Below are 18,614 nucleotides of genomic sequence, written 5' to 3'. Positions count from 1 at the left end.
GTGGCCCGCCTGCTCCGGCTCCCCGGGGGCTCCGCGGGGCGTTGTTCCCTGTCCCCAGGCAGAGCACCCCTGCCCTTTCGGGAGCAGCTGCCGCCTCGGGGACAGCAGGGTGGCCGGTGGCACCGGGCCAGCGAGGGGCCACGTGCCCGGCCCGCCAGGCACACCGGGGGGGGACCGGCTCCCTGCGCCGGCTGCCGGAGCCAGACAGTTGTTTAATTTCCCAGGCGCAGGGCGGGAGGGGGATGGAAACTTTCCCGGGGCTGCCGGGGCCGGGACGGCCGCGCGCTTCCTGCTCCGCACCGGGGGCGCCGGGGCCTCGCCGCCCGCCCGGGGGTCCCTGACCGGGCCATGCTGCCCAGCGCGCCCCGCTCGCCGGGGGCTTCTCCGGCCACGTCCCCCCGCTCTTCCCCCCGCAATTCTCCCGTGCTCTTCAGGAAGCTCCTGATGAACCAGAGCATCCGCCTGCAGCGGCGCTTCACCGTGGCGCATCCCCTCTGGTAAGGGGGGGACGCTGGCGGGTCCCCGCGGGGGGGTGGCACCGGCCCGTGCTGCCGCCGTGGGGGCACGGCTGCCCCCGGAGCTGTGGCGCGTCCTCGGGGCTGTGCGGACGAGGAGGGGACAGCGGTGTCCCCTCAGGGTCAGGGGGAGCCGCCGGACGAGGGGGCTGAGCACGGACACGCTCGTGGCAGGGACCCCGGCGGGGACCGAGGGGGACTTTGCCCTCCAAATCCAGGCACCGACGCAGCCACCGCGGCTCCTCCGCGCCCTCCCCGCCTCGCAGCTCTGTGGGGTCGGTTTTGGGGCGCCGGCCCCACCTGCGGGGCGCCGTGGGGCTCGGCACATCCCTCCTCGGCAGCGACAGCAGCTATTTATAGCGGCCCCGGCCCCCGCGGCACGGACACCGCTCCGAGGTCATTAACGCCGAAACGAGGGGGGTTAATTGGGCACCGACCCCGTGGCGGGGGCTCGTGTCCCCCGGGGCTGTCCCCTGCGGTGGCAGCGGGGTCAGCGGTGGTGGCACGGGGCCGGGAACAGGCGCGGGCATCGCCCCGCGGGGCCGTCGGAGGGACAATGCGGCTTTGTGCGGCCGGTACCATCGGGGATGGGAAGCCGAGGCAGGAAAACAAGGGGCTGCGGGGTGGCATGACGCGGTGCCGGCTGGCACTGCCACTGCCGCTGCCGGGGACGGCCGCGCCACAGGCACCGGGGCTGGCGGAGCGGGACGATGCTGCCGGGCAGCCGGTGCCCGTCCCGGAGGCACTCCTGCATCGGGTAGGTGCCGGGACGCGGCGGGGACGCGGTGGCCACAGTGGCATCCGCGCTTTCCCGCTGCTCTGGGGTGGCTTGTCGCCGTCCCCGCGGGAGGGGACAGGCGCTGGACGGCCCTCGCTGTGTCCCTGCTGCCTGCAGCCTTTCCCATGACCCCGGGGCCCGCAGCGCGGCAGGGTGGGTGAGGCGGCCGCGGCCGGCCTGGGGACACCGCAGGGTCGCCATCGCTGTCCCCTGTCCCCCCTGGATGCGCTGGCTGCCAGGTGACTCCGGCTGGGGTGCCCCTGGGCTGCCGCCAGCGTGTCCCCAGGGGCCAGGGCTTGGCTTCTGCGTCGGTTTCTGTCCTTCGATGTCCCCTGGCTCTGTGCCGTGGCTGGGATATTGTCCCCTCCATGGGACACGGCACCTCCAGACGGATGGAGGAGTCGGGACCGTGGTGACAGGTAGGGGGAGGGACAGGCAGGAGCCAGCCCTTCCTGGGGGTCCCTGGAGCTGGGAGCTTCAGGGCGGTGGGTGCTGTCCCAGCTGGGTGACATGGGACAGCCTGGCCAGTGTCCCAGGTCCCAGCAGGGAGCTGAGAGGGTCCCTGTGCACCGAGCTGTGCCCGTTCTCAGCGGGTGGAGGAGCCAGCAGGGCCGGACTGGGCACCGCTGTCACCACAGGGTCACCAAGCTGGACACAGTGAGATGGTGGCACAAACCCGGCAGCATCCCCTGGGCTGAGGCTCCCGTGCCAGCCCTGTCCCCTCTCCCCTCGCAGCTTTGACCTGGAGAATGGCCCCCCCGGCCGGGGCGCCCTGGACCCCCAGGCCAGCCCGGGCGCGGGGCTGGTCCTGCAGGGCTCCTTCTCGCACGGCCAGCGCCGCGAGTCCTTCCTGTACCGCTCCGACAGCGACTACGACCTGTCCCCAAAAGCCATGTCCCGCAACTCCTCCATCGCCAGCGACCTGTGAGTGTCCCCCGGCCACATCCCCCGGGACTCCCCTCCCCTCCCTCCCCTCCGCGGGGCTCACGCTCCCTGTGCTCCCGCAGGCATGGAGAAGACATGATCGTCACACCCTTTGCCCAGGTAGGTGCCGGGGGGACACGGGAGGGGACAGGGCCTGCAGCCCGCAGCGGGGTGCGTGTCCCGGGGGGGTCCGCAGCCCGACCCCAGCCCCCTGTCGCCCCCCAGGTCCTGGCCAGCCTCCGCACCGTCCGCAGCAACCTGAGCCACCTGCAGGACCGCGCTGGCATCAAGTGAGCGGCCGGGGGGTGGGAGGGCGAGGATGTCACCCGAGCGGGGACCCCAGCCCACGGCGAGGGGTGGCACCGCTCTGGGGTCACAGCTACTGAGCCCCCCGTGTTTGACAGGCGAGGATCGAGCAGCAGCCTGCCCTCGGGGAGCAAGGCCAGCCTCTCCGGTGAGTACCGGGCAAACGGTGGTGGGGAGATTTTGGGACGAGCTGGCTGTCCCCGTGTCCCCAGGCTGTGTCCCGCCGTGCCCTGGGGGTGCAGCCGCCTCCCCCAAGCCGAGGCAGAGCTGCGGCTTTGCCCTTTGGGATCCATGTCTGGTTTTCGGCAGCTCCTCCCGCCCTTCGCGGCGGTGGAAAAGCTCCCGTTGACGTCAAACCTTCCATTAATAAAAGGCCGGCGGTGAGCGGGGCCCCGCGGGAGCGCGGCTGCCCCCGGGGCTGGCTGTCACCCCACGGGACAGCGTGGCACGCCGCGTGCCGGGGCCGCCAGGCCGCGGGGACAGCGCGCCGGGGCTGAGCCCCGCTGCCCAGGCATGCCCGACCCCCCGTGCCCCGCTCGGGGGGTGCTGCGACCCCCCAGGCCGGCCAGCCCCCGGCTTTGCTGTGGCACCAGCCCCCCCGTGCCGGGTGGCCGTGCTGCTGGCGGGTCCCTTGCCAAGCTGGCGGGTGCCCCCAGCAGAAGATGCCCACCAGAAGCTCTCGAGGGAGACCCTGGAGGAGCTGGATTGGTGCTTGGACCAGCTGGAGACGCTGCAGACCAGGCACTCGGTCAGCGAGATGGCCTCCAACAAGGTAAGGGACTTTTTCACGGCCACCCTGGTGGGCATGGGGACCCCAGAGCCCCCCGGGATGTCCTGCCAGCCCCCCACGCCGCTGACCCTGCCACCCACCTGCAGTTCAAGCGGATGCTGAACCGGGAGCTGTCGCACCTGTCGGAGACCAGCCGCTCTGGGAACCAGGTGTCCGAGTACATCTCCAGCACCTTCCTGGGTGAGAAGCCCCACCCCAGGGTCACCTCCTGCTGCCAGCAGGGTGGGCTTTGTGTCCCCAGAGAGCTGGGGTGCCCACGGGGATGATGCCCACTTGCTTCTTGTGGAGGAATGGAATGGGGGGACCAGGGGGGTTTTTCCCAGGTGTCCCAGTGGGATTTGTCCCACAGATGTCACAGCATTTGTCCTGGCTGGGAGTGCTGGCTCATACTGGTGTGTACTGGTGCACTGGGGGTGTTGGGGCCACCACCCCCTGTGTGCCTGGAGGAGTCCCCTGGTAGATGTGTGGCCGGTGGACGGGGGTGAAGTGCTGCAGCCCCCAAACTGTCACAGTATGACCTGTGCCTGTCCTCGGCGTGGCCCGGGGAGATGCTGGCAGTGACATTTGGCCCCCCCGTGTCACCCCAGACAAGCAGCACGAGGTGGAGATCCCCTCGTCGCTGGCCAAGGACAAGGAGAAGGAGCGGAGGAAGCGGCCCATGTCCCAGATCAGCGGCGTCAGGAAGCTCAAGCACAGCTCCAGCCTGGCGGCCGCCGGCATCCCCCGCTTCGGGGTGCGCACGGAGCACGAGGCGCTGCTGGCCAAGGTGGGCCCTGGCAGGGGTGACACCCCCGACCGAGGGGTCCCCAGCAGCAGCCCCCCATGGATCTCTGTCCCTCTGCTGCCCAGGAGCTGGAGGACACCAACAAGTGGGGGCTGGACGTGTTCAAGGTGGCCGAGTACTCGGGGAACCGCCCGCTGACCGTCATCATGTACAGCATCTTCCAGGTGATGGGAAGTGTCCCTGTCCCCGTGGGGTGTCCCTGTCCCCGTGCCCGCATGGGGACGAGCCACCTCTGCCTCCCTGCAGGAGCGGGACCTGATGAAGACCTTCCGCATCCCCGTCAACACCTTCATCACCTACATGCTGACGCTGGAGGATCACTACCACGCCGACGTGGCCTACCACAACAGCCTGCACGCCGCCGACGTGGCGCAGTCCACGCACGTCCTGCTCTCCACACCTGCGCTGGAGGTGATTCCTGGTCACCTGAGGCCACCCAGGTGTGCCTGGCCAGGCTGTCACGTGTCAGCAATGCCCGTTCCCACCGTTCCTAGGCTGTCTTCACGGACCTGGAGATCATGGCTGCCATCTTTGCAAGTGCCATCCATGACGTTGACCACCCCGGGGTCTCCAACCAGTTCCTCATCAACACCAGTGAGCTGGGGCTCAGGGATGGACCTGGGGGATACTGGGGGACCCCAGGGTCACCCCGGGGTGACCAGTGCCGTCTCACAGACTCAGAGCTGGCCCTGATGTACAACGACGCCTCGGTGCTGGAGAATCACCACCTGGCCGTGGGCTTCAAGCTCCTGCAGGAGGAGAACTGCGACATCTTCCAGAACCTGAGCAGGAAGCAGAGGCAGACGCTCCGTAAAATGGTCATCGACATGGTAGGGGGGGCTGCGCCTGCCCAGGGTGCGGGGCTGGGCTGGGGGATCAGGCTGGGACACCTTCCCACCTCTCCCTGCCCAGGTGCTGGCCACAGACATGTCCAAGCACATGAACCTGCTGGCGGATCTGAAGACCATGGTGGAGACCAAGAAGGTGACCAGCCTGGGGGTGCTGCTGCTGGACAACTACTCTGACCGGATCCAGGTGGGGACACACCTGGGCAATCGTCCCCAATGCTGCTGGCGTCTATCCCAGCTCTGGCCTGCCAGGATGTCCCGTTTGGTGCCACCTGTCCATCCCAAAGCCAGCTGGGGGGCCAAGTGAGTTCCGGGTGGCCCTGGGGGACAAATGACACGCTGTCCCATGCCCACAGGTCCTGCAGAACATGGTGCACTGCGCCGACCTCAGCAACCCCACGAAGCCTCTGGAGCTGTACCGGCAGTGGACCGACCGCATCATGGTGGAGTTCTTCCACCAGGGGGACCGGGAGCGGGAGAAGGGCATGGAGATCAGCCCCATGTGCGACAAGCACACCGCCTCCGTGGAGAAATCCCAGGTGAGACACACCTGGGGACATGGGGACACACTTGGGGACACACCTGGGGACATGGGGGGTACAGGGAGATCAGCCCCATGTGCGACAAACACACCGCCTCCATGGAGAAATCACAGGTGAGACACACCTGGGGATACCTGGGGACATGGGGACACCTGGGGACACCTGGGACATGGGGACACACCTGGGGACAGCCCCATGTGTGACAAACACAGCGCCTCAGTGGGGAAATCCCAGGTGAGACACACCTGGGGACACACCTGGGACAGCCCCACGTGTGACAAGCACAGCGCCTCCGTGGACAAGTCCCAGCTGGGGTGGCAGCCCGGGGACAGGGCCGGCTGTCAGGGCCGGGCAGGGGGCTCAGCTCTGCCTCCCCCCAGGTGGGGTTCATCGACTTCATCGCCCACCCGCTGTGGGAGACCTGGGCCGACCTGGTGCACCCGGACGCGCAGGAGCTGCTGGACACGCTGGAGGACAACCGGGAGTGGTACCAGAGCATGATCCCGCGCAGCCCCTCGCCTCCGCCCCAGGCACCCTCCGCGTCCCCCGCCGCCACCGACAAGTTCCAGTTCGAGCTGACGCTGGAGGAGGAGGAGGAGGAGGAGGAGGAGGAGGAGGAGGACACGGAGCTGGAGGGGGCCGAGAGCCCCCTGGACGAGGACAACAGCGGCTCCAAGACGCCGGGCACGGATGACTCGGAGTCTGCCGACACCAAGCGCCTCTCCCCCGGCCCCGGGGAGCGCGACGCGCCCGTGCCCCGCCCCAGGGACGTGGACAACCGGCAGGCGCTGGAGGGGACGCTGCCGAAGGACGGTGGCAGCGGGTGCTCCGTGCCAGGGCCCGAGGGCAGCCAGGGGCTGTGCCTGGACACAGAGGGAAATGTCACATTCCTGTCCCTGGGCACGTAGCGGCACCGCCCCGGGGGACGTGGGACTGGGCACTGCCCTGAGCAGTGCTGGGGACACTGGGGAGCACTGGCACTGCAGGGACTCGGAGGCACCCGGGATGTGTCGCTGTTTGGGAGCTGGGCAGGTCCTGACAGGTACGAGGATGCTGCTGGCCTTCTCCTGGGAAAGGTCCCTGTCCCCTTCAGACAGGGCGTGGGGACAGCCCAGCCTCTGCTCCGGGCCCAGCCCAGCCCTGGGGACATCACACCCTACAGGGCTGCAGGAAGGAGCGTTCCGGCACCTTCCCAGGTGTCCCCTGGCAGGACGGCAGCCCCGTGGTGGCACGAGGTGGGCAGAGGGTGCTGGTGACACCCCCAGCACGAGGCACCCCCAGGCATGGCACAGGCACGGCTCAGTGGTTTATTTATTTGGGGGGATAAGTTCACTTTTTAAAGCCTTTTGTAGCTCACTTTTTACTACGAGCCTCCCGAGGCTCACACACATTTTTGGGGCGGAAAGATGCATTTTTTGGGGGGAGCAAAGCTCCATTTCTGCTCTGTCATCACTCCAGATGCCATTTGTATTTCACATTTCGGACCCTGGCGGGTGCTGTCACCACCCCACCACCCCCCATCTCCGTTATCCTGCCTGGGGCAGGGTCCTTTGGGATTCTTCCTTCACCTTCCAGAGATTAAACCCGGTTTGTTCCACCCTTAACCTGAGCCTTGCAAGCGCCTCTTTGTGTCACGGGAGCCGCAGGCAACGTCCCCAGGGACTGCTGTGGTTGGTGGCCCTGGGCACCGGGCAGGGCCTGGCTGTGTGCTGGAACAAAAGCCAGCTCCTCCCTGGAAACGCCGATCCATCACTGCCAAACACGACCTGCTAAGGTAAATATTTAATCGCCGGCTTGGCGCGGCGCGGAGCCCGCTCCCGGCCCTTCCGCATTGCTCCCCACGGTGATTTATCTCCACAAACACGGCCCCACCCGTGGCACTGCCCCGGCACGTGGGGCCCTCGCCCCCTGCCTGCCCTGGCAGCGGCAGCGCTGATGGATTTTCCCCAGCCCCGCCGTTCTCCAGGGTTTGGCCGGGAGTGCCGGGTCCTGCAGGGGTGGTGGCAGCTCGGTGCCATCCCTGGTGGGTGCTGGATGTCCCCCTGTCTCTGCAGATAGGGACAGGCTGAGGCTCTGTGCTCTCAAATTCCTCAAATCCAGATCCAGCACAGACTCTGCCGGGCTGGAGTGGGGCAGGAACTGGTGGAAAAAGCCCTTTCCCCCCGTTTCTGGCTGGGGGCTGCAGCATGAGGAGAGCAGGGGGGCTGTTGGCTGGGGAAGGTGATGGAAAATGGGCACAGCAGCCTGGATCCAGCCCTGAGCCTGGATCCATCCCTAATTCTGGAACCATCCCTAATTCTGGCTCCATCCCTAATTAATTCTGGATCCATCCTACAGCTGTCTCCATCTCTGACCCCATGTCCATCCGCATGGCTGGCTCCATCCCTGGCCCCGTGTCCATCCCCATGGTTGCTCCATCCCTGGCCCCGTGTCCATCCCCACGGCTCCATCCCTGCTCGCCCATCCCATGCCGTGCCACCCATCCATGCCACCCCACTGTCCCTGAGGGCCGTGCTCCACATCCCCGCTGCCCACCCCGTGCCCCCCGTGTCCGGCTCGGTCCTCCCGGGGCTGTGGGTGTGGGATGAGCCTGGGCAGGAGCCAGGAGCTGCACGGGCACGGAGAGCACGGAGCCCCCGGGCGGGGCAGGGCAGGGCAGGGCCCGGGAGGCTCCGGGGCCAGGGCGGTGCCGCTGCCCTCAGGCCGCCATATGCTGCCGGCCCTAATCCCCGCTGGAGCCGCAGGGCGAGGGAGGACATGGCCGCCCACCTGCGCACCAGCCCCGCCTCAGCGCCAGCCGTCCTGTCACGGCAGGGATCAGCCTGCTCGCCACTGCAGGCCTAGGGAAGGCGTCGCGATAGCACGCCATGTCGCGACAGGGAGGTTGTCAAAACTCGTCCCCCCCTCTGAGCGGGAATGGTTCACCCTACACCCCCGCCGGCGCTGGGGTGGTTCATCCCGCGCCCCGCGGAGCGCGGCCGGACCGCACCACTGCGCGGTGCCGGAGGGGGGATGGCGCCCACCACCGCGCCGGGAGGGGGGGTCTCCTCCCCCCCGTCCGCCCGCTGTCCATCAAAGCGCGCCGCCGAGCCAATCAGCGCCTCCCTCAGGGGCGCGCCCGTGACGTCAGGGCTCATTTGCATAGCGAGCCCCGCCCTTCAGCCGACGTCACCCGGGCTCCGCATCTGCTGCAGTCGCTGCGGGGAGGAGGCGGCGGCGCGAGCGCGGCAGAGGTGAGAACCCCCCCCCGCCACCACCGGGACCCCCACCGGAACCCCCCCACAGCGACACCCCCACCGGGACCCCCCGAGACCCCCACCGGGACCCCCCCGGCACCGGGAGGGGAGGGGCGGCTGCAGCGGAGGAGGCGGGAGGCGGGGGGGGGAGATGATGATGATGATGGATGCGGCGCGGGGGGGGCTGCGCAGGGCCTGGGGGGGTCTCGTTGCGGCGGGGACCGAGTGGGTGCAGCGGGGTCGGGCCTGCGGGGAGGAGCAGGGAGTGACCCCCTCCCCATCAGCACTCTGACACCCCCCCCCATCAGCACCCTGAACCTCCCCATCAGCACCCTGACCCCCCCCATCAGCACCCTGAACCCCCTCCCTGCATCGCCCTGCACCCCCCCATGAGCCCCCTATCAACCCCCCCCCCTTCCACCAGCCCCCCGACCCCCCCATCAGCACCCAGCACCCCATTCCTGCACGCCCCTCCCCGCATCCCTGTGCTCCATCCCGCATCCTCCTCCCTGGGTGCGCACCCACCTCTGTGCCCCCTTGACTGGCATCCCTGTGTCACCCCCCCGGGTCCCTGTGCCACCCCCCGGGTCCCTGTGCCACCCCCCGGGTCCCTGTGTCACCCCCCGGGTCCCTGTGCCACCCCCGGGTCCCTGTGTCACCCCCCGGGTCCCTGTGCCACCCCCCAGTCCCTGTCACCGCGCTGGCCGCGCCGTGCGGGGGCACCGCCGGTGCCATTTTGTCACCGGGAAGATGCGGGAGAGGCTGCGGCGCCCTGGCCGCACCCGCAACGCCACGGCAGATCCCGGGAGCCACGGCAATTCCTGAGAGCCACGGCAATTCCTGAGAGCCACGGCAATTCCTGAGAGCCACGGCAATTCCTGGCAGCCGTGGCGAATCCTGGAAGCCACGGCAATTCCTGAGAGCCGTGTTAAAGCCTGGAAGCCACGGCAATTCCTGGCAGCTGTGGCAATTCCTGAGAGCCACGGCAAATCCTGGTAGCCACAGCAATTCCTGAGAGCCGTGGCAATTCTGAGGAGCCGTGGCAATTCCCGGGAGCCACGACAATTCCCGGGAGCCATGGCAATTCCCGGGAGCCACGACAATTCCTGGGAGCCAGGGCGAATCTCTGTGGCCGTGGCAAATGCCGTGGGCCACGTGCCCCACATTCACCGTGGACACACCACGGCTCTCTGCTCTTTGGGTGACAGGAGGTGGCCTCTCCCTCTCCGAGCCCTTCGGGGCTGGGTGACCCATCGATGGCCACACCATGGCCAATCCTGAGCCAAAATATCCCAAATCCGTGCTGGGAACCGGCTCCGAGCGGGGCCGGGCACTGCCAGGGCTGTCACAGCCTCTCCCCACCCTGCAGATGGCGTCGGCTACTGACTCCCGCTATGGGCAGAAGGAATCCTCGGACCAGAACTTCGATTACATGTTCAAGATCCTGATCATCGGCAACAGCAGCGTGGGCAAAACCTCCTTCCTGTTCCGCTACGCCGACGACTCCTTCACGCCCGCCTTCGTCAGCACCGTCGGCATCGACTTCAAGGTCAAGACCATCTACAGGAACGACAAACGCATCAAGCTGCAGATCTGGGTGAGCACAGAGACCCCTGGGTGCCCCCAGGCCCCTGTGCTGGGCTGGGGCGATGGGGAGGGGGAGATGGACGGTGAAGGGTGGTGGTCAATGAGGGGTGGTGTGGGGGTGATGGTCACCGTGGGGTGATGGTCGCTGTGGGGTGATGGTCAGTGAAAGGTGGTGATGTGGGGCTGATGGATTGTTGGTGTGGGGGGTGATGGTCACTATGGGGTGATGGTTGCTGTGGGGTGATGGTCACTGTGGGATAATGCTCGGTTGGGTGATGGTCACTATGGGGTGATGGTCACTGTGGGGTGATGCTCGGTTGGGTGATGGTCACTATGGGGTGATGGTCACTGTGGGATAATGCTCGGTTGGGTGATGGTCACTATGGGGTGATGGTCACTGTGGGGTGATGCTCGGTTGGGTGATGGTCACTATGGGGTGATGGTCACTGTGGGATAATGCTCGGTTGGGTGATGGTCACTATGGGGTGATGGTCACTGTGGGGTGATGCTCGGTTGGGTGATGGTCAGTGTGGAGCTGCCCCACCAGGGGCTGGGGCCAGATCTGCCCCCGTGTGGGGCCCCCGTGGTGGGGGTGACATTCAGCTGTCCCCTGTTCCCCCAGGACACGGCGGGGCAGGAGCGGTACCGCACCATCACCACCGCCTACTACCGCGGGGCCATGGGCTTCATCCTCATGTACGACATCACCAACGAGGAGTCCTTCAATGCTGTGCAGGACTGGTGAGCACCACGGGGGGCTCTGGGCACCCCAAACCGCCCCAGCCGCCCCCTCCCTGCCCCTCTGATCTCCCTCTCCCTCCCCCAAGGTCCACCCAGATCAAGACCTACTCATGGGACAACGCCCAGGTGCTGCTGGTGGGGAACAAGTGTGACATGGAGGACGAGCGTGTGGTCTCCTCGGAGAAGGGGCGGCAGCTCGCCGAGCACCTGGGTGAGCTGGGGAGGGGGAGCCCCCCACCACGCCTGCCAGCCCACGATTGATTTAATTAAGGGCTTAATTCCCCGCGTGTAATCGCTCTGCTGTGGTGTCAGCGGTGACTTGGCACCTGGTGAAAAACCACAGGGTCACTGCACAGCTTAAACTCTCTGTGAGATGCTGGGGGGAGGATCTGGGGGATTCTTTGGGTGGGAAAAACGGGATTTTGTGGGTAGTGGGGGCAGGTTGCAAACCCTCTAAATATTGAATGAGGAGGAGGAGGAGCAGCCACGCAGGGCCGGATCTTTGACCGTGCGTGCGTGTCCCCTTGTCCCTCTGTCCCCTTCCACATTGTCCCCCCCCTCCCCACCCCCCTTTCCCACCACCTCAGGGTTTGAGTTTTTCGAGGCCAGCGCCAAGGACAACATCAACGTGAAGCAGACCTTCGAGAGGCTGGTGGACATCATCTGCGAGAAGATGTCGGAGTCGCTGGACACGGCCGACCCCGCGGTCACCGGCGCCAAGCAGGGCCCCCAGCTCACGGACCAGCAGGCCCCCCCCCACCAGGACTGTGCCTGCTAGGGGCCAGCCCCCCCCAAAATCCCCCCAAAAACCGGTCAGTGCACCCCAACCCCCCCCCGAGCTCCCCCTCCTGGGGGTCCCGCGGGGGCTTTTGCTGCTGATACCTCCGAAAGGGCTGCGGCCCCTCTAGGAGCCCCCACCCCAATTCATTAGGCTATGCCCCCCACCCCATAATTTATTTTTAAGCCTGGGCTGGTAGAAAACTTCCCCCCTCATTCTGCTTTTAATCACTGTTAAGAAACCGTCACCCCCAGCCCCATTTCCCCTGGTGGAACCCACCCCTGTCCTGGCACCCCTTGCCCTGGGGACCCCCCTGTCCTGGGACCCTCTGCCCTTTTTCCTGCTCTGGGACCCCCCTGTCCTGGGACCCCCCTGTCCTGGAGACCCCCCCTGCCCTTTTCCTTGCCCTGGGACCCCCTGCTCTGGGGCTTCCCCTGCCCTGAGCCCCCTTCTGCTCTGGAACCCCCTGTCCTGGTAGCCCCTGCTCATTTTCCTTGCCCTGGGACCCCCTGCCCTGGGACCCTCTGTCCTGGAGACCCCCCCTGCCCTTTTCCCTGCCCTGGAACCCCCTGTCCTGGGGATCCCCCTACCCTGGGACCCCCCTTCCCAGCGTGTGGGTGCTGTGACAGGACCCCCAAATCCCCCTCCCCAAATCCATCCCACCCCTTTTACCCCGAGAGCTCCTGGTGCAGGGGGCTCTTTGTGCCCGGCTCCCCTGCCCCTCCAGCTGGATGGATATTTCCTGACTCTTGTTTATTTGTATAAATAGATGCTAATTTATGCTCCCGCCATCTTCCTCCTTGTACATACAGAAATTCCTTGTAAATAGGCGTAGGAAGTGACGCTGTGCGCGTGACCTGCTGTGCTGTGGCCGTGGTGGTGCATTTATTTATATATATATATATATATATATTCTGATTTTTTTTGGGTTTTTTTTTTTTTTTGGTTTCTCTCAGTGTGCTAACCTTGCTTGTGAATATCACTTTTAAAAAAGAAAAACCCACCAAAAAAAAAAACAAACCCAACCCCACCCCCCCACAACCGAACGACGCCAGAACTGTTATTATTATTTAAATAATAAGATTTCAAATGAAAAATGAATTCAATGCATCAGCGAGGCCGAGCCAACTGGAGCCAATCTGCCCCGGTTTGGGGGAGCCTGGGGGGGTGAGCAGGGCTGGTTTGCTCCAGGGATTTGGGGTCTCGTGTTCCTGTAGTTCTGTGCTTCTGTGGAGACTGTGAATAAGTGGATATTCCCGTAGCCATGACAGAGCTGCCCTTTATTTATTTCTCCTGGAGCGCTGTGTCTTTATTTTACAGATTTCCCTCTATTTCCCCCCCCCCAATCATGATTCCATCTCCTTCCCTCCCCTTTCCCCCCTCCTCTTTTTTGTGAAGTTTACTTATGGAAGAGTTACACTGTACTGTACAAATGTCAAAAGTGTCAAAAAAAAAAAAAAGAGTACAATTTCCTAAAAATCACTGTATTAAAAGAAATGTTGTGAAGAAATAAACCAATGCTGATCAGAAGTTCCTCGGGGTCCCTGAGTTGCCAGAAAGGAGCAAAATTAACGAGATTTTTTTAAAATCATCATCCCCCAAATGGCTCCTGCTGCTGCTGAGGGAGGAGCTGAGTCCCCCTGGGTGTGTGACAGCAGTGACCAAGGCAGAGCATTAAGGCACAGCTTCAAAAATCAAGTTAAAAAACCCCCATTCAGGCAATTTTCATTGACACTGGAAATAATTCAGTTCTTGGGTTATGCAGGGAGTGTCCAGCTCACCCAGGGCTGGGAGCAGAGGGGATGTGATGGCCCAAACTCTGCCAAAATTTGGCTCCAACGCCCCCTGAGGCTCCCAAGCTCTGCAGAGCCGGCGGGTGCAAGCACATCCCGTTTCCATCCCTATTTATAGAGGATCCAGGTGGCTGCAGCCCCCGCCCGAGCCGGGGGGGAAATGGGAGCTGAGGCAGCTCAGGGGGAGTGCAGTGATTTTATCCTTGGGCTGCAAGAGCAAAAGCAGGAGGGGAAGGGGAGAGGAGCTGCAGGGAGAGCAGAGGAGCAGCCACAGTGAAGCAGGGAGTGGGTTTGGGTTGGAGTGACCCGAAATCCCATCCCAGGCTGCTCCAACCTGGCCCTGGACGCTTGCAGGGATCCAGGGGCAGCCACAGCTGCTCTGGCAATTCCATTCCAACCCTCACAGGGAAGAATTCCTTCCCAGCTTTCACTTAGTGGGGATCCAGGTGGCTGGAAGGTGCTGGAGGAGCAGCAAGGGCCTGGTTTGCTCTGCAGAGGGAACAAATCCAGCAGCAGCTCCTCCTCACCCGGCTCTGCGGGCAAATCCCAGAAGAAATCACTTTACAGCTTCTCCTGCAACAAGAGATTGTTCCAACCCCAACCCACGGCTGTAATTAGCAGATGAGTTAATCAGCAGCAGGCACGTGGAGGGGGGTGGCTCTGGCCATGCCCTCCCTCAGCTGGGGCTCTCCACAAAGGCCAGAAATCCACGGAAATCCATCTGAATCCATCTGCAGGATGCTCTGAACGGCCTCTGCCTCTCTAGGCCCCGGCGCTGCTCTGGCTCTGCCGTGGCGGCTCCTGCCCGGGGCTGCGGGGCTGCAAAACACCCAGGGGTGAGCTGGGCAGGGCCCAGAGGGCAGGGAGAGCATCCTGAGCCTGTGCTGGGCACTGCAGCAATCCTGATCCTGTGCTGGGCAGGGCCCTGAGAGCAGGGAGAGCTCCTGAGCCTCTGCTGGGCACTGCCCTGAGAGCAGGGAGAGCATCCTGAGCCTGTGCTGGGCACTGCAGCAATCCTGAGCCTGTGCTGGGCAGGGCCCAGAGAGCAGGGAGAGCTCCTGATCCTGTGCTGGGCACTGCAGCAATCCTGATCCTGTGCTGGGCACTGCCAGGACCGGGGAGAGCTCCTGAGCCTCTGCTGGGCACTGCCCTGAGAGCAGAGAGAGCTCCTGATCCTGTGCTGGGCACTGCAGCAACCCTGCCCCTCTGCTGGGCACTGCCCAGAGCAGGGAGAGCATCCTGAGCCTGTGCTGGGCACTGCCCTGAGAGCAGGGAAATGATCCTGCCCCTGTGCTGGGCACTGCCCAGGAGCTGCAATCCTGCCCCTGTGCTGGGCACTGCCCAGAGCAGGGAGAGCTCCTGATCCTGTGCTGGGCACTGCCCAGGAGCTGCAATCCTGCCCCTGTGCTGGGCACTGCCCAGGAGCTGCAATCCTGCCCCTGTGCTGGGCACTGCCCAGGGCACACCTCGAGGGCTGTGCCCCTCAGCTCAGGAAGGACTTTGAGACACCCGAGTGCATCCAGAGGGGGCAACGGGGCTTGGAACTGGGAACACAAACCCTGGGAGGGGGCTGGGGGTGCTCAGCCTGGAGAAAAGGAGACTCAGGGGTGACCCCATCGCTCTGCACAGCTCCTGAAAGGTGCCCGTGCTGGGCTGGGGCTGGGCTCTTTCTCCAGGAACTGACACAACCAGAGCACACAGCCTCGAGCTGCACCAAGGGAAATACAGGTTGGATATTGGGGAAAAGTGTTTTACAGGAAGGGTGAGAAAGTTCTGGAATTGTTTTCCTGGGGAGGTGGTGGAGTCACCATCCCTGGGGGTGTTTAACAAAGGCTGGATGTGGCTCTGGGTGCCAGGGTTTGGTTGAGGTGTTGGGACTGGGATGGATTTAATGACCTTCAGGGTCTCTTCCAACCTGGTGATTCTGTGAATTTGGGGGAATTTTGGGAATTCCTGGGGACCAGGAAGGTGGTGGAGTCACCACCCCTGGATGTGGCACTGGGTGCCAGGGCTCAGTTGAGCTGTTGGGGCTGGGATGGACTCAGTGACCTTCAGGGTCTCCTCCAACCTGGTCATTCTGTGAATTTGGGGGAATTCTGTGAATTCCCGGGGCTGGCAGGGGCTCAGGGATGGGGCTCACCCTGTGTTTGAGGTAGGACAGGTAGGTGTCCCAGCCCAGGGTCACCACGTTGACATAAGCCACACGGAACGGGGGTGGCACGAAGAGGAAATTCAGGATCTGCGCCGCCGGCCACACGCTCCAGTCAGCCTGGGGAGGGACAAGGGGGGACAAGGGGGGACAAGGAGGGACAAGGAGCAGCTGGGGGCTGCCCACGGCTCCCAGCAGGACAGAGGGGACAGCTCAGGGAGGGGATCACCTTGTACATTTCCCAAAACTTCTCCTTCAGCTCGTCCCAGCTCTCCTGCGGAGATTGGCCCTCCAGGGTGCCGATGGCTGCGGGGACAGGAGGGGTCAGAGGGAACTGGGGTGGGAATTGGGGCGGGAATTGGGGTGGGAAATGCCAATTGGGCGGGGAGGGCAGGGAAATGGAAAGGAAAGTGAAAGGGAAGGCACAGATCTGTCTGGGGAATGGCTGGGGCTGTGCCAGGGGTGGGATGGAGATCAGGGAAAGGCTCAGGGGGTTTGGGATGGACCCCAGGAAAGGTTCAGGGATTTGGGATGGAAATCAGGGAAAGGTTCTGGGGTTTGGGATGGAGATCAGGGAAAGGTTCTGGGGTTTGGGATGGAGATCAGGGAAAGGTTCTGGGGTTTGGGATGGACCCCAGGAAAGGTTCAGGGGGTTTGGGATGGAGATCAGGGAAAGGTTCAGGGGGTTTGGGATGGAGATCAGGGAAAGATTCTGGGGTTTGGGATGGACCCCAGGAAAGGTTCTGGGGTTTGGGATGGAGATCAGGGAAAGGTTCTGGGGTTTGGGATGGAGATCAGGGAAAGGTTCTTCCCCCAGAGGGTGCTGGGCACTGAATTCCCCAGGGAATGATCCCATCCCAGCCCTGCCAGAGCTGCAGTGATGCCCCTTTTGTCAAATGATCCGTGAGGAGAACTTGCCCACGCTCCACATGAATTCAGAATTCCACCCTAACCCAGCACAGAACCTGAAAACACCAAACCCAACCCCTCAGGCACCACCAGGAGCTGCTGGGCTGGGATTCTGGGGCCGGATCGGTGCCCCCCACGTACCCATGAAGTACCAGGCTCCCATGGTGGGCGATGCCACCAGCTGGTCTATGAGCACCTTCTTCAGCACGGTGCGGAGGCAGCGCACGCCCCGCGCCGGGAACGCCCGGTCCAGCCACAGGTACCAGAAATGCATCAGGGGGCCCAGGCTGCAGCCCACCACAAACATCCTGCCTGCAACGACAGCACGGCTTGGGGGGGAAACTGGGGAGGGAATTCAGCACTGGGAGGGTGGGGGTGGATTTCATGGCTGACCCTGGGTCCCTGGAAAGGTCCCAGGAAAGGTTCAGGGGATTTGGGGATCAGGGAAACGCCGTGAAGGCATTTTGGGGAAGGAATTCCTCACTGTGAGGGCAGGGATGGATTTCCTGGCTGTGCCCAGATCCCTGGATGGATCCCAGGAAAGGTTCATGGGATTTGGGATGGAGATCAGGGAAATGCCATGAGGGCACTTTGGGGAAGGAATTCCTCCCTGTGAGGGATTTCCCCCAGCCCTGGATCCCTGGCAGTGCCCCAGGCCGGGTTTGGAGCTGCAGGAGGGTGGGAGGTGTCCCTGCCCTCCCTGCCCCTGGCAGTGGGATTTGCCCAGCCCATCCCAGTGCCCACCAGTGCCCATCCCAGTGCCCACCAGTGCCCTCCCAGCTCTCACCAGTGCGTCCCAGCTGGAGCTGGCTCTGGGGGTGCTTGCGGCGGTGCCACTCCTGGTGCAGGCAGTCCCCGGCTGCCAGGAGCCCCCCGCAGCTGACGGTGTTGGTGAGGAGCAGCAGGCGGCCCGTGAACAGCGAGCGCCACGAGCGCAGCAGCATCCTGGGCACGGCACGGCCTGGCATGGCCTGGGCACGGCCTGGGCACGGCACGGGGAATAGCCCCGGTCAGTGCTGGCTGCCCCTGTGGCCACAGCTCTCCCAGTAAGAGTCTGGGTACCCTCCCAGTTCCCCCCATTTCGGGCCTGGGTCGCCCCCCAGTTCTCTCATTTCAGGCCTTGGTACCCCCCCAGTTGTCCCAGTACCCCTGTGCCCCCCATTTCGGGCCTGGGTACCCTCCCAGGTCCTCCCAGTTCAGGACTGGGTACCCTCCCAGTTCTCCCAGTAACGGCCTGGGTACCTCCCCAGTTCCTCTCTGTCCCCCCAGTTAGGGCCTGCGCACCCTCCCAGTTTCCCCCCAGTTGTCCCAGTTCCCCTGCACCCCCCAGTTCTCCCAGTTCGGGCCTGGGTACCCTCCCAGTTCCCCCCAGTTCTCTCTCCAGTTCTCCCCTCTGTGTGTCCCAGTTGCCCCTGCCGCCCCCTCCCAGTGCCCCCACTGCTCCACACCCCCCCGACCCCTCAGCCATCGCCCCAGTGCCCCAAGTGCCCCCCAGTGCCCCCCATCCCGCCTCGCTGCCTGCTCCCCGCTCACCCCCGTTATCTCCGTACCCCTGCACTTACCCCGCTGGGTCCGCAGCGCCCCTTCCCGGACACCAGCCCGGCTCCCGGTGCCTCCGGCTCCTCCCGGTCCCCCCCGTGCCCCTCCCGCCCCTACCGGGCGTCACCACCACCCGCACGCGGAACCGGCAGAGGATCACGTGACATCAACGACTTCCGCTTCCTGCCTCCGCCATGACAGCTACCGAGGCACAGGAGGCCGCCATGACAGCTACCGAGGCACAGGAGGCCGCCATGACAGCTACCGAGGCACAGGAGGCCGCCATGACAGCTACCGAGGCACAGGAGGCCGCCATGACACCTACCGAGGCACAGGAAGCTGCCACGACACCTACCGAGGCACAGGAGGCCGCCATGACACCTACCGAGGCAGAA

The 18,614-nt window shown here is 64.6% G+C and overlaps 3 protein-coding genes across 5 annotated transcripts; 2 read left to right on the top strand and 1 right to left on the bottom strand.

The window, feature by feature from the left end:
• Window positions 1-333: 333 nt before the first annotated feature.
• LOC118696993 (cAMP-specific 3',5'-cyclic phosphodiesterase 4C-like) lies at window positions 334-7,091 on the top strand. Of its 3 annotated transcripts, none has more exons than XM_054517364.1 (15): window positions 334-497; window positions 2,029-2,217; window positions 2,301-2,337; window positions 2,443-2,507; window positions 2,622-2,671; window positions 3,183-3,295; window positions 3,400-3,493; window positions 3,901-4,079; window positions 4,163-4,261; window positions 4,344-4,508; window positions 4,592-4,691; window positions 4,773-4,927; window positions 5,010-5,132; window positions 5,302-5,484; window positions 5,940-7,091. In XM_054517364.1, exons 1-15 carry the CDS (start codon window positions 349-351, stop codon window positions 6,393-6,395), a joined length of 2,157 nt encoding a protein of 718 aa, XP_054373339.1. In that variant the 5' UTR covers window positions 334-348; the 3' UTR covers window positions 6,396-7,091. The 3 variants fall into 3 exon arrangements, with proteins under 3 accessions (XP_054373339.1, XP_036255316.1, XP_036255317.1); XM_036399423.1 differs by having other exon boundaries at window positions 5,868-7,091; XM_036399424.2 differs by lacking the exon at window positions 334-497 and adding an exon at window positions 1,164-1,272 and having other exon boundaries at window positions 5,868-7,091.
• A 1,541-nt stretch (window positions 7,092-8,632) lies between these two features.
• On the top strand, window positions 8,633-13,359 carry RAB3A (RAB3A, member RAS oncogene family). Its single transcript, XM_036399483.1, has 5 exons — window positions 8,633-8,720; window positions 10,093-10,320; window positions 10,933-11,051; window positions 11,138-11,262; window positions 11,639-13,359. The coding sequence occupies exons 2-5, from the start codon at window positions 10,093-10,095 to the stop codon at window positions 11,827-11,829; spliced, it is 663 nt and encodes a 220-aa protein (XP_036255376.1). The 5' UTR covers window positions 8,633-8,720; the 3' UTR covers window positions 11,830-13,359.
• On the bottom strand, window positions 13,298-18,286 carry MPV17L2 (MPV17 mitochondrial inner membrane protein like 2). Its single transcript, XM_036399475.2, has 6 exons — window positions 18,243-18,286; window positions 17,468-17,662; window positions 16,822-16,992; window positions 16,001-16,077; window positions 15,763-15,891; window positions 13,298-14,441 (listed from the first exon to the last, which is right to left on the bottom strand). Exons 2-6 carry the CDS (start codon window positions 17,646-17,648, stop codon window positions 14,385-14,387), a joined length of 615 nt encoding a protein of 204 aa, XP_036255368.1. The 5' UTR covers window positions 17,649-17,662; window positions 18,243-18,286; the 3' UTR covers window positions 13,298-14,384.
• Window positions 18,287-18,614: the final 328 nt, after the last annotated feature.

The sequence above is a fragment of the Molothrus ater genome, chromosome 26, assembly GCF_012460135.2.
Source record: "Molothrus ater isolate BHLD 08-10-18 breed brown headed cowbird chromosome 26, BPBGC_Mater_1.1, whole genome shotgun sequence".
Classification (NCBI taxonomy): domain Eukaryota; kingdom Metazoa; phylum Chordata; class Aves; order Passeriformes; family Icteridae; genus Molothrus; species Molothrus ater.
This window is presented reverse-complemented; position numbering and strand designations above follow the sequence as displayed.

Bases quoted from the DNA above. Each gene is read 5' to 3' on its own strand.
- RAB3A (XM_036399483.1), top strand. From the start codon at position 10,093: ATGGCGTCGGCTACTGACTCCCGCTATGGGCAGAAGGAATCCTCGGAC. The intron at 11,052-11,137 runs GTGAGCACCACG...CCCTCCCCCAAG, and splicing joins TTCAATGCTGTGCAGGACTG to GTCCACCCAGATCAAGACCT. The intron at 11,263-11,638 runs GTGAGCTGGGGA...CCACCACCTCAG, and splicing joins GCAGCTCGCCGAGCACCTGG to GGTTTGAGTTTTTCGAGGCC.
- LOC118696993 (XM_036399423.1), top strand. From the start codon at position 349: ATGCTGCCCAGCGCGCCCCGCTCGCCGGGGGCTTCTCCGGCCACGTCC. The intron at 3,494-3,900 runs GTGAGAAGCCCC...GTGTCACCCCAG, and splicing joins CATCTCCAGCACCTTCCTGG to ACAAGCAGCACGAGGTGGAG. The intron at 4,509-4,591 runs GTGATTCCTGGT...CACCGTTCCTAG, and splicing joins TCTCCACACCTGCGCTGGAG to GCTGTCTTCACGGACCTGGA.
- MPV17L2 (XM_036399475.2), bottom strand. From the start codon at position 17,648: ATGCCAGGCCGTGCCGTGCCCAGGATGCTGCTGCGCTCGTGGCGCTCG. The intron at 16,078-16,821 runs GTACGTGGGGGG...CTGTCCCCGCAG, and splicing joins GGGAGCCTGGTACTTCATGG to CCATCGGCACCCTGGAGGGC. The intron at 14,442-15,762 runs GTGAGCCCCATC...GGTGTTTTGCAG, and splicing joins TGTCCTACCTCAAACACAGG to CCCCGCAGCCCCGGGCAGGA.